The following is a 20,026-nucleotide window of genomic DNA, read 5'->3' as shown; positions in this document are numbered from 1 at the left end:
TTGGAAATGGCCCCATCGGATCGTCGAGGGATATGTGTGGTGTGGACGCATTTACCAGAGAATAAGCATAATTATTACTTAAATAGGTGGAGATTTTCTTATTCGTGCACAATGCACGCATTTTAAACTGGACTGCTAGCGTGCTACACCATTACAGAGTGGAGCAACTCAGTATTCCCACGTGGAGAGATCTGCCAAAAATGATGGCATGATGGCAGCCAACTCCTTTGACATGGAATTCTAATATTAAGAAGGAGAAATCATTCATTTCATACGTCCATGGACGCTCACATTTATAATCATTGGACTCACCACCACCACAAAATTGAACATAAGACACTCAATATGATGTCCAAAATCTCATAACTGTTGAGAAAATAATCTTTAAATTACTGGAGAATAAAGAATGTGCATTACAAGACAGCTGAACACCATTCCATGATGAAAGACAAAAGAGTAGCTTAATACCATTCCGTGAAAGACAGTGTGGCAACTTGCCCAACCGAATTGATGTCAAAACTTCAACATTTAACCTTGTATATTAGGTTAAAGCTTTCAACAATTCAGAGTGCGCACAATTAAATGTATTTTACACCATTTATTTTACTGTTGTTCACAACTGACAATGATGCATCCTACACTGCTAGCCTGCAACTGAAATATCAACCTAATGATGCCAAATCTTCTGCACCTTGATGTGCAAGTTTATGCTTAAAAGACTACGAATACATGCCCAAAACCACCAATAACAGAGCAGCAGGCACAAATTTGTCGGTAAAAGCAAAATGGGATCGATCAGTCAAGGATACAGCAATACCAAAGCCATTGAATAACACCAAATGGATGGAAAGTTGATCTCTACTCCAGGATGCCGCTCTCCACTGTATGAAAAATTTCCAGACAAGCCAAGGCGTAAAAGTTGACACTTTTTTCTATGGCCACAAACATGAAGTTTCCGAATTCATAACGATAAAGTACAATGAAAAGTAACCCCCAGATCCTCCCAGGAGGGTAATGACTTACAAGGCCAGAAAGCATCAACACCATCGCAAACGGACTACTACTCTCTTCTTGGGTCCCATACTTTCACTAGACTAGCACCGCCACAGACACAGTTGGCCCTCAGTCCAAGCCTACCTTTGCTTTCTTGTTCTGAATGATATCAGCAATCCATGCAATGCAGGGACTATTAATAATTAGAAGGAACTGATTACTTAAAACACTAGGTGCTTGAGCAAATTAGAATTAGCATATGTTCTTTCCACCGTGTGTCAGATTGTGTAATAAGAATCGGAAATTTTTAACGAATAAACACAGCAAATTGACCTTCCTTTTAGCTAAAGGAAATTAATAAAAACATCAACTTGAGTATCTAAAATGCTACATCACAGAATATAGGTCATACATCCTTATGTAGTTATGAGAGTTCTTCCTTTGGCAGCCTAATGGCCAACATTCCATATCATGAATGCTGAAAAGTTCAATTATTACAATTCACTAATATGTTCATGTTCAAGAACATGTACATAAGAGGAGAGCAAAGAGATATTGCAGTGTTCATTTACCATGTTACATTTGCAGTCTTCATTCCATCATCAACCATCATAGTGTTTTAGTTTGTGCTAACAGATGATTAAACATAGATCATGACAATTTTGTAGGATAACCATCAACCAATAAAACAAACAAAGATCCAATATCATTTTGATTTCAAGCAAACAAGCTATCAACTGAAATAAACCAAGAATCTAATGCAACTGCCTGCAAACAAAAATATCAAGTCCATGTTAGACATGCATCAGAATACTAGCAAAAAAGAGAGAAGAGACAGAAGACAAGAATTTTTTTGGATTAATCATTTCAATGATCCAACTAGTGCTAAAATAAGAGATAATCAGATAACTATAACTTTTTCATTAATAGTCAACCGAAACTGACAAATTAGTAATCTCATTGAGTGACTAAAACAAAGTTAATTTTCCAAAGTAAGAATTTCGGGGAAGAAAAAGAAAACCAGAAATCACCTCCTTTTCAGATGCTACCGACATAACCCCAACTCGATCTTCAAAATGCATTCTTGTAGCTTTGCAGCATTGCATTTCCAATTCATCCTCATCAACACAACATAACAATCAACGAAAAACCGAAAGGCCCATAAGAAAGCACCAATCCAACTGTTAGCAACCAATTTTCTCATCATTTTGCATGTAAAACCTCAAGTTAAATGTCCAACAGAGCAGCATTTAAACACCAAACCAAAAAGAAAAGGCCAAAACCCATTACAAACAAACTCCAGATCACCAAAGCAACACCTAAAAACACTCAAATCCGAGTATAACTTGTGGGCCTCAAAGGCTGACTCCCAACAACCGAAAGCAACCCACCTTCAGCCGCGCTCTCCTCGTCAAGAAACAAATCCTCAGTTTTTCTAAACGCAGCATGAACACCAACAACCACAACCCCAACAATCAAAGCCACCAACACATTCAATCCGACATGGGTAAACGCCAACGCCACAACAGTAACCAATCCAAGAATAGGCGACACAACTCTATCATCAAAAGTTCTGTTAAACAACACAACCGGACCCTCCCGAGAGAAGTAGAGGAAAAACCAAGCGACGAAAATTATAATGAAGACAATCATGGAAATGGGGTGCCAAAGGAGGCTAAGAAACAGAATGAACAGGAATACCATGGCGTAATTTACTCGAAAGTAGTTGACGTTGTACTTGATCCGGGAGACGACTTCCCCATAGCTATATGGGCGAGAGAACGACGAACGGTTGAGAAGTTCCGCCCATGGACGTCGAGTGGCCATTACAGTTCGTGTTGCAGTGGTGCCGCGCGAGATAAACGTAACGGAGGTGGCAGTTTTTGGTGGGGGTTGTGTGGTGGTGGTGGTGGTGGTAGGGATAGTGCCATAACCGGAGGATGATTTTAGAGACATAGTTCAAATTTTGTTAAAAGGAAAAACTGACCAGATCTGGAAATTTTCAGAAAAAGCTAAACTTGGATTTCAATTTCGAGGGAAAAAGGAGAGAACTGAGACAAATATAGATAGAGAAACCCTAACCCCAGATTTAATTTTTAGGGTTTCTCTGGGTGATGGATGGGGAAGAAAGAGTTGCTCGGTTTTCCCCTTTCGGAATGAAGCGGCTTCTCGTTTACATTTCACAACCCAAATAAGGCTTTTTTTTTTAATTTTATTTAGGTAAAATTATTATTTCATTTTCATATTTTAATAAAATTAATTAATTAATTTATATATTTTAATATATGCTACTTAATTTTTATATTTTATTTTATCAATTTTTTTATTAACTTTTATTAAAAATTTAAATTCTAGTTAAATTATTATTTATTTTTTATTTTAATAAAATTAATTAATTAATTAACCCTTACATTTTAAAATAACAAATTAATTATTATAATTTAATTTTATTAACTTTTTAATTTCTTTTACTATTTATTTTTACCCAAATTATCTTCATCACTCTCATTATTTTTCTTTATAATTTTTTCTTCCATATCCACATTTTTTTTCCTTCATTCTTTCTCTAATTTTTATCTATTGATAAAAATCTATATAAAATTGTACGCATAAAAAAACTAATTTCTAGATATTCAAGTAATCAAGATGTTAGTTTAGGAAAATTATTTTCCAACAAAACAAACATAAAATTGATATCAAAGCTATTGAAAGAAAATAATTAAACAATATTAAAAAATTATAAAAATTTGTAGTTTGTTTTTATTTATCAAAATTTTCATTTTTATAAAAAATATGTTTTTCAAAATATTGAGTCTTTAAAATATAAAAATTAATTAGTTAATTAATTTCACTAAAATAAAAAGATTAAATAGTAATATTTTTAAAATAAAAAAATTAATTAATTAATTTCATTTAAATAAGAATAGTGTTGACTCCATTAACTCAAAGGAGTATAGATTTTGATAATAACAAAATTCAACTAGAATCAAACTAACCTTGTTTTAAATGTTGTGTTTTTCTAAGGATAAAAAAGATTCATAGAGTTAATGATGAACTTGTATTTTAAATAGGGGTGAGCATTCAAACCGAACCAAACTGAATTAAATTATGAAAACTGAATTACATATTTTAAAAACAGAATTGAAATGAATGAAAATCGAATCAAACCGAACCGCTCTCTTTTGATTTGGTTTGGTTCAAACTAATCGGTTTTGATTTTTGATTAATTGTTAATTTAGACTTAATTTTTAAGTTATTTGATTTAATTTTGACTTTTGTTTAAACCTAATAAACATTAATCAATGAAATTAAATAATTTATATATATATAATTAAATATAATTTATACATTTTTCATAAAAATAAATCAATTAAAAAATCGAGTCGGTTCGATTTAGTTTGATTTGAATATATAAAATTATTATTTGGTTCGGTTCAGTTTAATCGATTTTTTCTCTTCAAAACCGAAACGAACCCAAATAACCAAAATTTTTATAATATAAAATCGAACCTAACCGATTAAATTTTAAAATCGAACTGATTAAATTGAATTGATTCGATTCGATTCGATTTTTCAGTTTAAACCGAAATCTGTTCACCCCTAGTTTTAAAGAAAGAATGACATCCTAAGATAACACAAGATGAATCAAAGATAAAGAAGAAATGAAAGGTCACCTTCCAAGCTGCATTGAAAATCAAAATTGAAAGTACATATAATTTGAGAATAGTTTAAAAAATTTAGGAATATGTATAAAAATATTTGAGAAGTATAAGCCAATGTTACTTATTTTTAATCCCTCAAATTCTTATCCTAAATTTTCAAAAGTTGTTTTTGAATCACCAATTGCTTAAAAGTATTTTTATTATAATTTAGTGTAAAGTTTTAAAGTTTTCAAAGCTATGCAAAAAAGTTTTCCTAGTATGTTAATTGGTTTGCTACTGGTTCTGGTATGCTAACTGATTTGCTAACTATCTCAACTCTGCACAACATCGTAGAAAATAACAAAATAACGGCTATTTTCTTGAAATTTGAAATTGTAACGTTCAAATGAGTTCTCAAACTGCCAGAAATGATCTAAAACTATAAATACACTTACCGTTGGTTATTTTATACTTAATGAAAGTCTCTCTACTGTTCCTATCCTTTTAATATCATTAAAACTTTCATTCAAAGTGCTCAAATTGTTTTTATTATTCATCATTGGCTTACATACTCATCTCTTTTTTATAGATTTTGTTTTATTGAGTGATATTGAGTTTTAAACACCTTCTTAATATTTATAAGAGGTCATACAAGCATCTATTGAAACTTAATTGTGAAAAGTGTTTGGGATAACACTTGGTAGAAGTGTGAAGTTACTTGTAAAAACTTTGGTGTGAATATTTGTAAAAAACTATTGTCTCTTACCTTTAAAAGAGAAGATTAGTAGAGCGAATACTCAAAGTGAGATCTTTGAGAGAATGGATGTAGACTTGTTAGGCCGAACCACTATAAAATTTAGTGTTAAATTTATGCACTTTTAATTTGTAGTTGAAGTATTTTTGCCGAGTTGAAAAATTAATACTATTTACTGTTAACTCTGCTACAAACTGAGATAATTTATTTACTATTGAATATGCTGAGATCTGATGAAATTTACTCACTGTCATACTGCTGTCAACTGATATATTTTGTTTACTACTCTATTTGTTATGTTGTGATTTTATTTAGATTACTGAAATTTTTACTGAGTGTCAATATATCCTGTTAGATCAGTATACTGAATACTTATGAGCCAACTTTGTATCAATTAATTATTTGAGCAATATCATATACATTTCACAGTAGAAAAATTAGGTTGAACTAAGCTGTAATTTTTTAAAAATTTTGAGCAAGAATCAAAAAATTATTTTAAATCCAATTCACTCCCTGTTAGATATATTTTGGGACATCAAATAATAAGTAATAATTTAATAGGTATTAAAAAAATTTAATAAAAATATTAAATAATTTAATGAAAGTAAAATATACAGATGAAATAATATATTTTTTAAAATATATATGGAAAATAATTAATTTTTTAAAATATAAAAATTAAATAATAATTTTTTTAGTAACATTTTTTTTTCAGGAATTAATTACGTGATAACGGCCTAATAATGCCTTATGGATATTCGCATTGGGGTTAATCAAGCCTATACATTATTTTCTTTATATACATATATTAGCGAAATTAGCTAAATTATTCGGTACAGCTAAATTACCTATATATTAGTACCTGATCAAATTTTATCAGAACAAATCGGACTCTATATAAGCTTAATTTTAAAAAATAATATTTATATTGAGATTCGAGTTTTATATATTAAGTACTCATTATTAAAATTAAATAAATAAAATTTAAATATTTTATTAAATTATTAAATTTTAAAATATAAATTATTAATAAAAATTTAAATAAATTATTCATTAAAATATATAAAGTCAAAGGGATTCAAATATTATTTAATTAGCAATTAGATTTGGAATAAATTCAAGTAAATTAAGATAAATTTTAATTGGCTTTAGAATAAATTTATATATTAAAAATAATATTTATATAAATAATTATTTAAATATAAAAAATATATTTTTATAATAATATGTATAAGTTTTTATATATTATATTTTAAATAAATAAAATTTAAATATTTTATTAAATTATTAAATTTTTAAAAATATAAATTATTAATAAAAACATATTTTATATAAAATATTATTTAAAATATAATACTAAATGAATTTAAATATTATTTTATAATAATTGAATTTAGAATAAAATTAATTAATTTAAAATAAATTTTAATTGAATTTAATAAATTCAAAAATTAAGAATAATAATTAAATTAAGCTTGAGTGAACCTATAGGCTATGGCTATCCTTATGTACATCATCACACTCAAAATAATATTCACCCCACATTCATAATTCAAAACTATTTTCTACCAAAATTTGCCTGCTTATTAAAAATTATTATGTGAATAAACATAAATATTTTTTTAAAAAAATAGAAATATAAAATATCAATATAAAATTTTATTTATAAATTTATTTAAAAATAACAAAATTTATTAATAAAATCTTCTATCCGTTCATTTGGTTTTTAAATTATTAATTAAGCGTGAGAATATCATTAGAATCATTGTCAAGTTCAAGTTCGATTTCAATTAATACGGATTTCGATTTCAATTCTGAATTGGTTCAATTCAATTCCTATTCCGAATTAGATTATGACTAGGTCTTTTATAATATGTAATTAAATATTATAAAATAAAAAAATACATTAGAATAATAAATTATTAATATTTTGCATTATATTACATTTAAGGAAATTTTGCAGTCATTGTGCTAAAAGAACTTGATGATATTTGCAGGAAACATGAGGAGGAATAAGATTTGATTTATCAGTGACAAAATCACAGAAGCCTTCATTTACCGGTTAAAAGCAATGCCATGTGACAAACAAGGTTAGCTTCAAGGTTAGGAACTTGATTTGATTAAAACACAAAATGGGGAAATTAAGCAACCGAAATAAACAAACAAGAAGCATTTAAATGACAATGAACTAGCAGAGTCAAGTCCACAGCTTCACAAACTTATCATGACTAGCAGAAGCAACCAATCGAGTCGCATTTGATACAGCCAAGGAAGCAATTAATCCTTCATGAGCAGGAAGTGTCGCAGACTTGTTTTGGGTCATGTTCCAAAGTTCCAAAGACTGAAGTAAATGCCCAGAGTTGCATATCAGTCATAGAAACCATACCAGCAACATAATCAACAAAGATTATAGACAACATTTTTAGGGTTATCGCAAGAGTGGTCAACAAATGAAGATTCCTACTTGCCTGGTAACAGCCAATGATTAGCAATGAAGGGTTTGTAGGATGAAAAACACAGGAGTAGAATTTGTTGCCTTTAGAACTCAACTCATGAATGCATTCTCCCTTATCCCCTGATCCAACTGTCCAGATTCTGACAAAGTCCTCACTCACAGATGCTATATACTCGCCAGAAGGATCCCAGCACAGAAAATGAATTGGTTTAACATGTCCCTACAGTTAGCAGTTGATATCCACTAGAATGTCAGCCATACTGCAGTAAGCAAAGGCTGCTCATGTTTGCTTTGCTTTGAGCTTCAGTAAACTAAGCACACACACAGACTCACATATTCATCAGCTCATCAAGGTTATTATCAGTGTTTATAAGAAGACTATATGAATGCAAATCCACACTGTTGCTTTTTATCTCCTGTTAATTTATTACAAGTTCACATTCCCATACCAACATAAATTAGCAACTAAAAAAAAAAAAGAAAAAGTATACTAATATGTCACCACAAAATACTTGCCACGACACATATACGACATACAATGCAGATTTTCTTTGGAAAAAAGGACATGTATAAGTAAATTCTAACAGCATTCTTAACCATGATGATTTATGAATCATCACTTTTTAAGGGCTCAAGAAGGATAGAGCATCACTGCTCCACATGAATCCGATAAGGTATGACATACCAAAAGCTGGTGTCATATCCCAGGATTAACATGGATAAGATAAAACTTTAAACTAACCTGTAATAAATGCCGACGAGCTTGTGTCTCAACATCTAGTATAGACACAGCACAATCCTCAGCTGCAGCAAGATACCTCCCTAGACGGGGTTGAAATCTTATCTGGGCTGAACCTCCCTAATAAAAAAAAAAAAAAAAAAAAAGCATTGGGCAACTGAGACATAAAACCGAATGGCACTCCCTTGAAAATGGAAGCAAAGTCAAGAACTAAGTAAAGAAATAGAGAAATGCCTCCATTCAGTCCACAAGATTCTACCTTGAACACTCTTGCACAGTTGCTGTTAGTAATACTCCAGTATCGTATCTCACCATCTCCATCGCAAGAGCATATAAGGTCATCTCTGTTTGGGTGGAAGTCTACTGACATAACACAAGTAGAATGTCCCCTAAAAGTATGTAACGAGTTACGAGGCTGCAAAACCATTATAAAGCTACAACAACATAAATTTGATGAAGCAAATACCCAAAGGATACAAAAAGTCATATTCTCTATTGGGAAGTATGTTATAACCATTTCACAAGCAAACACACACATGCGAGCACAAACAAGCAAAAATGTCTCATTTTTTTAAAGGGGAAAAGATAAGGGGAAGCAACAATCGAAGAGAACTCTAATGGAGAAACTGAGAGATTATATCAACCAACATGCCAGCAAAAAATGTATCATTTTTTAAAGGGAAAAAGACAAAGGGAAGCAATAATCGAATGAGAGAACTATAATGGAGAAAATGAGAGATTATGTCAACTAACATTGCCAGCATCCCAGACCCTTATAGTTTTGTCGAATGAAGATGTTGCAAGATATGGCATGCTTGGACTGAAACAGACATCCGTAATCAAAGATGAATGCCCTTCAAATATAGATTTTCGCTTTAATCCATCTGTATACCACAATACAGCCTGCATCACAGACCACAAGGCAAGTATAATTACATTCTGTCTCTGGTTAGTATAAGACTTTGAACGTGTTCTTTCCTTTCTTTTTTTTTTTTTTCCAAATGTTTATACCAACAAAGTAAACCTGACAAACGATTCAAGCCTTCTGACAAGTAAAATAAGATTTTCAAGGAATTGAATGTTCCAGAAATTAAATTTTTTTGAGGAAGCGAAATTGATTTCTCCCATAAGTTAGGACTTGCCTTTTTATCATGGCCAGCAGTAGCAAGCCATTTTCCATCTGCCGAAAAGTGGCAAGAGATTACTTTCATAGAACTCGCTTTAACTGAATTTACTTCAGTAAATGTGAATCCTGAGAACAAATGCAAAATTCAACAATCAGAGGGTGAAATCATGGCAGATGAAACATGACCCCCGTTTTAAATTTCATTTAATTCTAAGCCTTCTTAGTTGACCTATTGAAATTGAAAGTAAGGAAGAGAAAACCAAGAAAGAATGAAGGACAAATCATCATCAATAATACTCAGAGAGAGTTCAAATATCAGCAAGCAAGCAGCTAACTACTGCATCAAAGTCAAAACCCCTAGATACTGGAAACAAAGTCCCCCCCAAAAAAAAAAAATTTTAATCACCATCGTTGGCATCCATAGTAGAAGCAACAGTATCCTCAGGGGCAGTTTCTGAGGTATTAGCAGATGACTCTTGATGTTTCCTCTTCTTCCCAATCTGGTTTCTTGACACCTTTATTTTTTTTTTTTTCCAAAGAAGCAAGAAATCATTAACATGTTATATGAGTAAAGGAACCCATATGATCATTTACCTAAAAGATCATCAATTTACCTTCATCCCAAATCAAACCCAGAAGAGAATCTTGAGAAAGTACAGTCCTTTGAACAAGACGACGATGAATTTATAGGTGGGTTATGGAATTTGATTCAGATTGTCCAAACAGTATCTACAAACGCAATCAGTACACGACAAACAAGAGTCAACGGCAGGTGACTAATTGAGAATTACTTACCAAAGAAAAATGCGATGAGAAGATTGGTAACGTGGGTTTAGCATGATCGGTAACGTGGATTTCGTTTCAGCCAATGGATCGCTTCAAACATACTGCCTTCACTTCCCTATCATCTGCCGACAGGAAAATTCTATTGTGCCTCAGGAAAACATGTAAATTGAATGCACTGAATAACATTAATAATAAAATTAATTATACTTTTCTTTACAAGTAAAATTAATTATACAACGTGTTTTACTAATAAAAGTTAAAAAAAAAAGTTAACTTATTTAATTAAAAATATTTTTCTTTTCATTGTTTTAAATGAATAGGAAAAAAGTGTATGTTATTAAAATAATAATTTAAAATTATTTATTTATTTTTAGATTTTATAGTTAAAATATATTAATATCCTATAATTACTTAATTTAAAACAAAATAAATATTACTTTATTATAAAGAATAAGATAATTTAACAAAATTTAACAATTAATTTCATTTAACTATTTACAAAATGATTTTTTTTTCATAAAATAGTCTATTATGAAAAATTTTACAAAATAAATTTTTCATTAATAAAATTTTTTATAATTAACTATTTAATAATATTATTTTTAAAAATTTAATAAGATAAATTTTAAAATTTCATTAAATTATCTTATTTTATATAATAAAATGATATTTACTTTATTTTAAATTAAATAATTATAAAATATATTTTTAATAAATATATTTAATAATTAATAAAATATTTTCCGATAATAATATTAAATAAATTTAAAATCGTGAGCCGACATAACCCAAATTCCAAAAGCACTGTGCGCTTTCTATCCCGACATTAAACTTCACGATTACCTGGGCCTGGGGGAATTAAGTTCAAAAATAGTGTGAATTACAACTTACATGATTGTAGTTTCAAAACGTTTTAATAAATTTATAAATTAATATTTGTCATTAAAATTAATTAAATTATCATTTTTAATTTAAAAATAATTTATTATCTAAAACTTTATTTAAATCTATAAGTAATTATAAAATCAAACAATTTAATTCTTAACATTTTAATAAATTTATAAATAAATTTTTATAAAAAAATCACCATTAATTTCTCATTAAATTTACTAAATATATCAAATTTTTTAACTCTATTTTTAATTAAAAACAATTTAATATCTATTGTTTTATTTTATTAATTATTTGTGTGTGTATATATATATATGACATAGAATCTTATTTATAAATATTTATAATAATTTAAGATCAATTTATAAAACATATAAATAATTTTATAATTTATTAAATTTTTTAAAAACTTTAAAATAATTAATTTATGTTTTTAATAATTATAATTTAAATTAAAAAAATTTAATTTATTGAGATTCATATTTTATAAATATAGAGATTTAATTATTTTTAATAAAAAATAAAAATAAAAATATTTTAATATTTTTATTAAAATTAATAATAACTTAATTAAAATTATTAACTTATAAGTGTATTAAAATATCAGGATTAAATTATAATTTAATTTAAAAAATACTGACTTCGCACTAGTAAACCAAAAATTTTCTTAAGAAAAAAACCTACATATTTTTCTTAATATAAACATGAATGATATGTGAATATTTTATTTAATCTAATAATATTAAAATATTTAAAAAGCCTTAACATACTTTTACAAAAATACCATTTCTGTGTATATGCATCTTTCCTTAATAATAATAATAATAATTATAATTATAATTGTTAACCGCATACGGTACAGTGAGAGTATCTTTTCACATGAAGCTTAGCTGGTGGTGGGACTGTTCTTTGGGAACGCTTTGACAGAATACAACTTTGTCAAAAACAGTTTTGTCAAAAGGTGTGTGCTTTCTTTGTTTAGTGTGCAAGTCTTTCCTTAGTAATTATAAAACAAAAAAAAAAGTTAATAAAAGAATATGCGAATACTGTTATAAGAGAATCCACAAATTTATTCAAATCAAAGAAAACCCACACCAAAAATGCATCGATTTATTACAAAAATTGAGAGAACACAGCCAACATGTTAATTAACTGTTAAATATTGTTAGCTCATTTGTACACAATCTCTCTTATTCTCTTTTCCATGAAGCTTTCTCACAAAACAAAGATATACTTACAGTTGCTCACTAAGTATAAAGAAGGGTAAAGGGGAATGGGGAAAAAGGGGATGATGCATAGCAGTCGTTCACAACTTTTTGTCTATGTTTTTGGTGTTCATTTGCCAATGAAGATGTTATGATCTTTCTTGATCTGTACCATAAAACCTTCTCCCATCTTCAACAGCTTCCCTATAAAGGTGGCCAAAGTTGAAAAATTAAAACTACATAACATTGATGCAGAAAGGACACTAGCTAGCCCCAATGCATGGAAGTCACCAATTAAGCAGTGTTTCAAAAGACCTAGGGCTTTACAAGGTATCCAGACGAGAAAATCTGATGTGCCCATGTAGCAGTAAGAAATTCATTCATTGTTCTTTTATAGTGCCCAAAATTCTCCCGAGTACAAAAATGTAATGCAACTCAAGCAAACACAACTTTAATATTATTGTGGAACAACCACGGAACTGTGGCTATAATTTTGAGTTCCTCAATAATCTTATTTCTTCCTTCCATCCTCACCAATCATTTTCAATTGGCTTTCCAGCCTTTTAATATCGCTAGTGAAGTTTTTTTCTGATTAACTTGCAAACAGATAATATAGTGCATCCTGACTTGCTTAGGATGAGAAGAGGATATTAAAAGCAATTATTGATGGTGTAGCCATGTCGTGATGACAATTAATGAAGGCGAAGAAAGGAGGAAGAGAAAACAAAATAGGGAAAAAAAAAATGAGGAGCATCTAATCACAAACCTAAATGCTGAAACGAGTTCCTTATTGTCATGATCAAGCTTCACACCCTGATAAAATGAATTTGCTGCTTCACTGAACCTCTGCAATTAAAACACAACCAAGACATGTTAGACAATATAGGTCTTGAATGTTAAACTTACAGGTCTTGAAATAATTCTCATGGACTCGAAGAAAGGAAGAAAAAGCATGCCTGCAATACACGCAAAGCTTCGCCTTCCCGATAGCAAGCTTTTGACCAATCTGGTCTTAATGCTCTGCAAGCCTTTGCATCAGTTAATGCTTGCTCTGGTTGTCCCAAGCGCATCCAACAAAGGCTTCTATTTGAAGCAAAATGGCACCAGTAGGGTCTAGATCAATCGCCTGCAAATGCAACACTGAATCATTATTAAGTCAACATCAAGAAACTCACCAAGTACTGTCACAGGTTGACAATGGTGTCTTTGATTGGCGGTTATAGTTAGCTTTTAGCAATTGGCTGCTACCTTCCACATACATACACTAACAACTAGAAATTCTAACTTTTAGCATTTTGAAATGCTACTACAACCAGTAAGGTAACTAAATGCTCAAATCCAACACTTGGTGAGGGGCCTAAATGCCAAATGCTAGCTCTCAAGCACTAATTCAAACAGCACCTAATGCCTGTTTGGCATTGCAGTGCACAAGTTGTGAACAAAATCCAGGACATCAAAATGGCAGCTGAGCACAAAAGCTAAAGAAACAAGCTTTGTTGCCCTTGGAGTTTTTGCACCTCAATGCCAAGCTGGGCTCTAATATTCTCTATAAAGGGGCATCAAGAAGTGACAAAAAAACACCTAGAAAGGGGCATTTCTTCATCTATTTCTGGATCCTTTAGTCCTTTCCACTAGAGAGCAGCCTCTTTCGATAATGTTTGCTCAACCGAACTCTCCGTCCTGAGTATAACCTTGTGCATACAGTTAATCACCAACTGCCACTCTTGCTACAGAAAAATGCAAGTTTTCACTTCTAATGTTCAGTTCTTTATCTAGAGAGATCACACATAGTTATTTAGGGATGGGTGGCTGCAGTTGTTTTCAATTGGGCGAGAAAATAAACAAATTTCAGAATGTCATAATAGCATGTTCCCAAAAAAAAAAAAAAGAATAATCTAGTTTCTTTGTCCTCCAACGAACAGAAAAGACCAAAAATCTGATTAAAGAACTATGAAGAGACTAAAATTTGTAAAGTGGATGTGATATAACAGCATACTTGTGTATAAGCATCCACAGCCATACAATAATCCTTTCTTATGAAAGCATCATCTCCTCTTGATTTTGCTTCAGCAGCTCTCCTCTTTGCTTCAGGTGACACCTGAACAAGTTGGGAATGTTGAACATCCAAGGCTGAAGCTCAAGGAAAATATACTTTTAACCAAATTAAATTATTATTATTATTATTATTATTATTATTATTATTATTATTATTATTATTATTATTATAAATTGTGCATCACTTTTGACCTGACACCGAAGACAATGCATAGGAATCTTCTGCCAAGCGCAAAAAATATCCATGTTGTAATAAAACCTTAAATAAACTAACAACAAATCCAACTCACATCATCACCATATTTTGGTAAATAGCAAATATTATTACTTTCTCTAAATAGAACCTTAAATACAAAATTTGTGTTATTTTTTTAACTTCCCATAAGCACTCAACATTTCTACCTTAGTCTGCTTCAGGAAATTTCCAAATTAAACAATTCTTTTTTTTTTTTTAAAGTTTAAATACCTTAAAAGTCCTCCCACTTATAATGATTCTCAATCAAGTTTTTGAACTATTAAAAAAACTCCATAACAGCTCAAAAAGTGACAGATGTGGATACATGTCATCAGTAGAAGGATACACGTGGTAGTAGAGGTGGAGAAAGAAGATGGAAAAAACTGAAAAACCAAAATGATCAGTTCAGTTAACTGGCCTAGCTTGGCATGGTATCTGTACAAGCTTCAGGAATTTTTCTGTTTTTGGTTCAGGACCAGTTTTTTAAAACTGCCGGTTAATTGACCTAACCGTAGAGGCATATAATTCATATGTTTTAATATATATTTACTTTTTGTTTGTTTAAAAACCTTAAAAAAGGAATTGATATTAGGAAGATGAAGGAAATTTGAATACATCTATATCTACTAATGTAAAACTAACTTTATTTTTATTCATTTAATTAATTTTCAACGGTGTTTATATTTGATTTGTTGGATTAATATTTGATGTTGGCTATTAATTAATAAAAAATTATCTTCACTTCTAAATATTCCAATGGTATGTCAACCGTTTTAAGGGTTTATGCATTGATTTACTCTTTATTTTTCTAAAATGAAAAAAAAAATGAATCAATTGGTTAACCGATTTGACTGGTATGGTTTTGGTTCATAAATATTATGAATTGAAGCCTTGGGTTTGGGACAAGAATATGAGGATTGGAACCATGTCCACCCTTACGTGGCACATGCACATTAATTTTGGAATCACATTGAGTATTTTCAATCGTTCAAGAACTTGAGTGAAACAGGAAAAAAAAACATATTCTTGGGCACAATTGAGGTTTTGTTGTTGAAGGACTTTAGGATTACTTATCTCTTTTCGGATATAAATTAACAACAACCACATATTTATAAGCATATAAACATTGGTTATTTCTACCAATGGAAAGAAAGCCATCTTTTACAACGTCTAGAAAGTAATTAACCAAGGAAATTTATGTTAAGAAAAACTTTTTCATGAAATAAAAGATTTTGATGGTAAATCAGAAAAACAATACAAAAGCAACAAAATAATTTACATGGTAGAAGTGCTACCTCAGGGAGAGCATTTGTTGGTACAGCAGAGCCCTCTGCAGCAATTACTTCCCTCAGATTCCTCATTTCTTCCTACAAACAAATATAAGAATTTCCAGCAGTTTGATCAGTTGCTGCAGAAATAGACAAATTAACCACAGGCAAGTGCCAAGCAGAAAACTGAAATGCCTCGGTGAAGCAATAATAATATCTGGTGAAATTAGTAATTTTTAAGAATCTCTCTCTCATTTATAAATATAACCTCCACCTCTTATATTAAACAATTTTGTCCCTTGTAATAAACACCAAAAGCACAATCACTAAGTCCAAGGATGCAAAAGAACCTTAGTATTAACGAATTATAAATGGACTACAGTCATTCATTCTCCTTAAATAGTGAAATCCAAAACAAAATTTTAAGGATCTTAGTACCAGTTGTTTGTTAGTTTCAGACTGCATATATCCAAGAATTCCATCAACAGTCCACTCTGGGATAGTGTGAACTTTTGCCGTCAAGGGAAAAAGGATCTCAACAGCTGCATGATTGCCTCTTGTTGCTGCAACCTGTATTGGTTTCTGGCCATCCTGTGGAGCAAATATAACTTATTATCAACTCGGAATAGCAATGAGGTTATCAATTCAACTAGTAAAAGCATATAGAGAACTGAGAGAAAATATTAAGTAAATGAATGCAGTGATGGCTTCACCTCATCAATGACATTAGGATCAGCCCCAGCTTTTAGTAACAGTTCAAGATTTCTGAGCTCCCATTATCAGCAGCAATATGCAATGGGGTAGCTCCACCAGCAATAACATTCACATCAGCACCTGCCTGCACTTAAGAAATCAAAAGTTAATGCCATAAAATAGCAGAAAACCTCATCTTAATCAATAAAAATAAGGACAGCGCAGCACCAAAAGATAGCACCTTTGACATCATCCTAAAGCTCTAATCTCCAAAAAAGTATCAGAATTTTCACTTCACAATTTGCAAGATCGACAAGCTACAGAAGTGCAAGATATGCATGGAATTTGACAACCATGCACAAAATAGTCAAATTACTTCACTAAGATAGTACTAATAGAAACAAAAATGGATGAAATGTAAAGCGTTACCAAAAGATCAAAGTCAAAAAGGCCTCTGCCCTCAAACTCAATAAAAGGATTTGACAGTTTAGCACCATAAAAAAGATGTATATATAGTACTTAACTAACCAAAACACCAACCAAAAATAGTTTTCTTCTAGAAGAGAGGGAAAGAAGGGAGGAGGAAATTAAGTAAACCCTTCAGTGTAGAGGCCCAGTTTCTCTTTGCTATGATGCAATCCCGAACTTTATTTTTTAAACTCTTACGTTTTGCACCTTTAAATTAAAACCCCAAAAACCTAATAAATGATTTTGATTAAGGAAAAAGACTTTTATAAATGCCAAAAGGTGTAATTGAACTCTTTATTATTCAATTGCCTTCACTTTAGGTTATTTAATAAAAAGCCAAGTTTTCTTTTACTATTTTGAGTATCTGTTTGAGGGGTTCATGCATCATGTTCAAAGCCAAACAGTGACACAAATGTTTCATTAACTCCCTTCCCAAATGAAAATCCAACCCAGAAGGAGAGACAGAGACTAAGAGAGCACATCACCAACCCATAACTACAAGAAGTTCTAAGCATCAACGAACACCCTATTTTAAACTTCTCTTCTTAACAATGCAAACAAACATGATCCCTCCTTTTCAGTTTCAATCAGATGCACCACTGTCAAACTCAAAAACATTATCCAACAAATCAAAGGACCAAAGAGGATACCTGAACTAATGATTCTAAGCAAGCTAATGAATCAGCAGCAACAGCTGACAATAATGGAGTTATATTATCTTCAGTTTCAGCATTAGGCTGCAAGAAAATTTCAAATAATATAAGAAGCACAATAAAACAGTCTCATGCATGCCTTTGAGGAACATAAATGCCTTTTTTTGTGAATTTTATGTGGAAAACCATGAAAATGAAACAATAAACACTCCTGTTACTCCCAGCAACAAAGTTTTTTTTTTTTCTTTTTAACTTCCCAGAAAATCAAAAGGATCCATATTCATGTTGACATTGTTGTTCTTCACAGAAAATGAAGATAAAAAAGGCTTGCAATTCATAAGTGAAACATCATAAGACATTTACAGATGATTGGCCTTAGAGAAGTAACTCCCCCTCCCAATAAGAGCAAGAAGCTCCTATAATAAGAAAATTCAAATAATTCTTTCCTCAGAAGCACAAGACAAGGCACTCTGTGTGTGTGTGTGTGTGTGTGTCTCACATATTTTAATCAAAAACCAATATAACACAAAGAAGATACAATTTGACCTTTTATCATAATGACACTAATTAACATAGAAAGAACCACAAAAAGAGCAAATGCTGCGTTAGCATGGTGCTCTAACAAAACTTTCAAAGCATCAGGCTGAGCATGACCGGCAGCCCAAATTAAAGGAGTGCCGGCATCACTTCCTGAATCAACCTCAACACCCTTGGAGCGCAAATAACTCAGCAACTCAATATTTCCTGCAACCAAGAGCGAAAACATTGAAGTAAAAATCTGATCAGATGGCCAAATGAATCTAGGGAAGAAAACTGGGATATGCTTTAATTCTAATTGCAAGTTCGCCATATGCAAATCATCACAGAGATTAAGCAAGCAGCAAAGCCACGCTGCAGATTGTCTAGACTTGTAGCCTACAACCACAAAGAAAGAGGAAAGGATAAAATTAAAAAATACCTATCCCTGCAGAATGATGCAAAGCTGTGGCCCCTAAATCACTTGGAATGGAAGGATCGGCACCATGCTCAATAAGGTATTTAGCAGTAACAGTATGTCCTTGCCGCGCAGCATGAAGAAGAGGAGTCTCGCAGTCTCGCCAGTATAAGCATCAAGTCCCACAAATAAGACTCTTAATTTCATTTAAAAGAAAATTGAAAAGGTCAAACAAAAACGATTGCTGATGTTAATCATCCTAATGCATGTTTGTTAATTTTCATTTACCCAAAAAAAAAAAAAAAACAGGGCACCACATTTTTTATTTTGTGGAGGAAGAAAATAATCAAGAATTTCACACAAATGAAGAGGCATGAAACAATTACGAGAATGGATAATGCAAACATTAAATGCGTACCATCTTCATCCTTCATATCCACATCAAGCTTCAAGTCCTCCACTAAGAACTTGCATACTTCAGTCTGTCCCTCCCTCGCTGCAAAATGAAGTGCCCCTTGTTTATTTGCATCCTTTATATCCGCCACAGTTTTTGCCATTCCTTTCCCATCATCGAGCTGCGCTGCTACATCCATTCAAGCAAATGCCAAACAACAAAATTACTGGGAAAAAAAAAAGGTAAAAACACAAGAAATAGAACTAAACGTAATAAACCCATAAGCCCTTTTTGACTGGACAAAAAAAAAACAGAAGTTACTCTTCAGAAGATCGAGATTCCCAGTTCTTGCAGCAGTGAGGAACTGCTGAACTTTCTGCCTCACTGCAACCACAACCAAAACATAAGGAAATAAATTTGAATTGAGCAAGCGAAAACACGACAATGTGAGAGAGAGAGTAGTGACCTGCAAGAGCATCAGAAGCATCGGGAGCCATGTATCTACAGAGAAACTAGCGACTGAAACCCTAATAACAAAAAAACTTTGTGCAGGTTTTAGCATCAAAGGCCAGATTAACGTCACCCAGACGCACCAGGCAACAAATGGAAGTTTCTGGCCCTGGGGTTTAACAGAAGACAGACGCAGGGTTTTCCTTTTTGTTAACCCAGTTTTTTAACAATTAAGACTTAATATTAAAGTAATTAATCAGCTATATTAGTTTTTTTTTTTTACTTA

At 31.3% G+C, this 20,026-nt stretch overlaps 2 protein-coding genes and 1 pseudogene across 9 annotated transcripts; all 3 read right to left on the bottom strand.

The window, feature by feature from the left end:
* Positions 1 to 367: 367 nt before the first annotated feature.
* Positions 368 to 3,189, bottom strand: LOC110662554 (PRA1 family protein E). Of its 5 annotated transcripts, none has more exons than XM_058144481.1 (3): positions 2,025 to 3,189; positions 1,024 to 1,186; positions 368 to 881 (listed from the first exon to the last, which is right to left on the bottom strand). In XM_058144481.1, the coding sequence occupies exon 1, from the start codon at positions 2,947 to 2,949 to the stop codon at positions 2,323 to 2,325; it is 627 nt and encodes a 208-aa protein (XP_058000464.1). In that variant the 5' UTR covers positions 2,950 to 3,189; the 3' UTR covers positions 368 to 881; positions 1,024 to 1,186; positions 2,025 to 2,322. The 5 variants fall into 5 exon arrangements, with proteins under 5 accessions (XP_058000464.1, XP_058000463.1, XP_058000462.1 ...); XM_058144480.1 differs by having other exon boundaries at positions 1,024 to 1,152; XM_058144479.1 differs by having other exon boundaries at positions 368 to 1,186.
* A 4,206-nt stretch (positions 3,190 to 7,395) lies between these two features.
* LOC110662553 (transcriptional corepressor LEUNIG) lies at positions 7,396 to 10,651 on the bottom strand. 4 transcript variants are annotated; one of them, XM_058144476.1, is made up of 9 exons: positions 10,504 to 10,650; positions 10,323 to 10,369; positions 10,115 to 10,223; positions 9,725 to 9,834; positions 9,336 to 9,485; positions 8,842 to 8,997; positions 8,586 to 8,702; positions 7,857 to 8,063; positions 7,396 to 7,729 (listed from the first exon to the last, which is right to left on the bottom strand). In XM_058144476.1, exons 2-9 carry the CDS (start codon positions 10,326 to 10,328, stop codon positions 7,586 to 7,588), a joined length of 999 nt encoding a protein of 332 aa, XP_058000459.1. In that variant the 5' UTR covers positions 10,329 to 10,369; positions 10,504 to 10,650; the 3' UTR covers positions 7,396 to 7,585. The 4 variants fall into 4 exon arrangements, with proteins under 4 accessions (XP_058000459.1, XP_021677252.2, XP_021677249.2 ...); XM_021821560.2 differs by having other exon boundaries at positions 10,323 to 10,437; positions 10,504 to 10,648; XM_021821557.2 differs by having other exon boundaries at positions 7,396 to 8,063; positions 10,323 to 10,437; positions 10,504 to 10,651.
* Positions 10,652 to 12,434: 1,783 nt separating this feature from the next.
* Positions 12,435 to 19,980, bottom strand: LOC110662625 (uncharacterized; annotated as a pseudogene).
* Positions 19,981 to 20,026: the final 46 nt, after the last annotated feature.

Source organism: Hevea brasiliensis, chromosome 3 (assembly GCF_030052815.1).
Source record: "Hevea brasiliensis isolate MT/VB/25A 57/8 chromosome 3, ASM3005281v1, whole genome shotgun sequence".
Taxonomy (NCBI): domain Eukaryota; kingdom Viridiplantae; phylum Streptophyta; class Magnoliopsida; order Malpighiales; family Euphorbiaceae; genus Hevea; species Hevea brasiliensis.
This window is presented reverse-complemented; position numbering and strand designations above follow the sequence as displayed.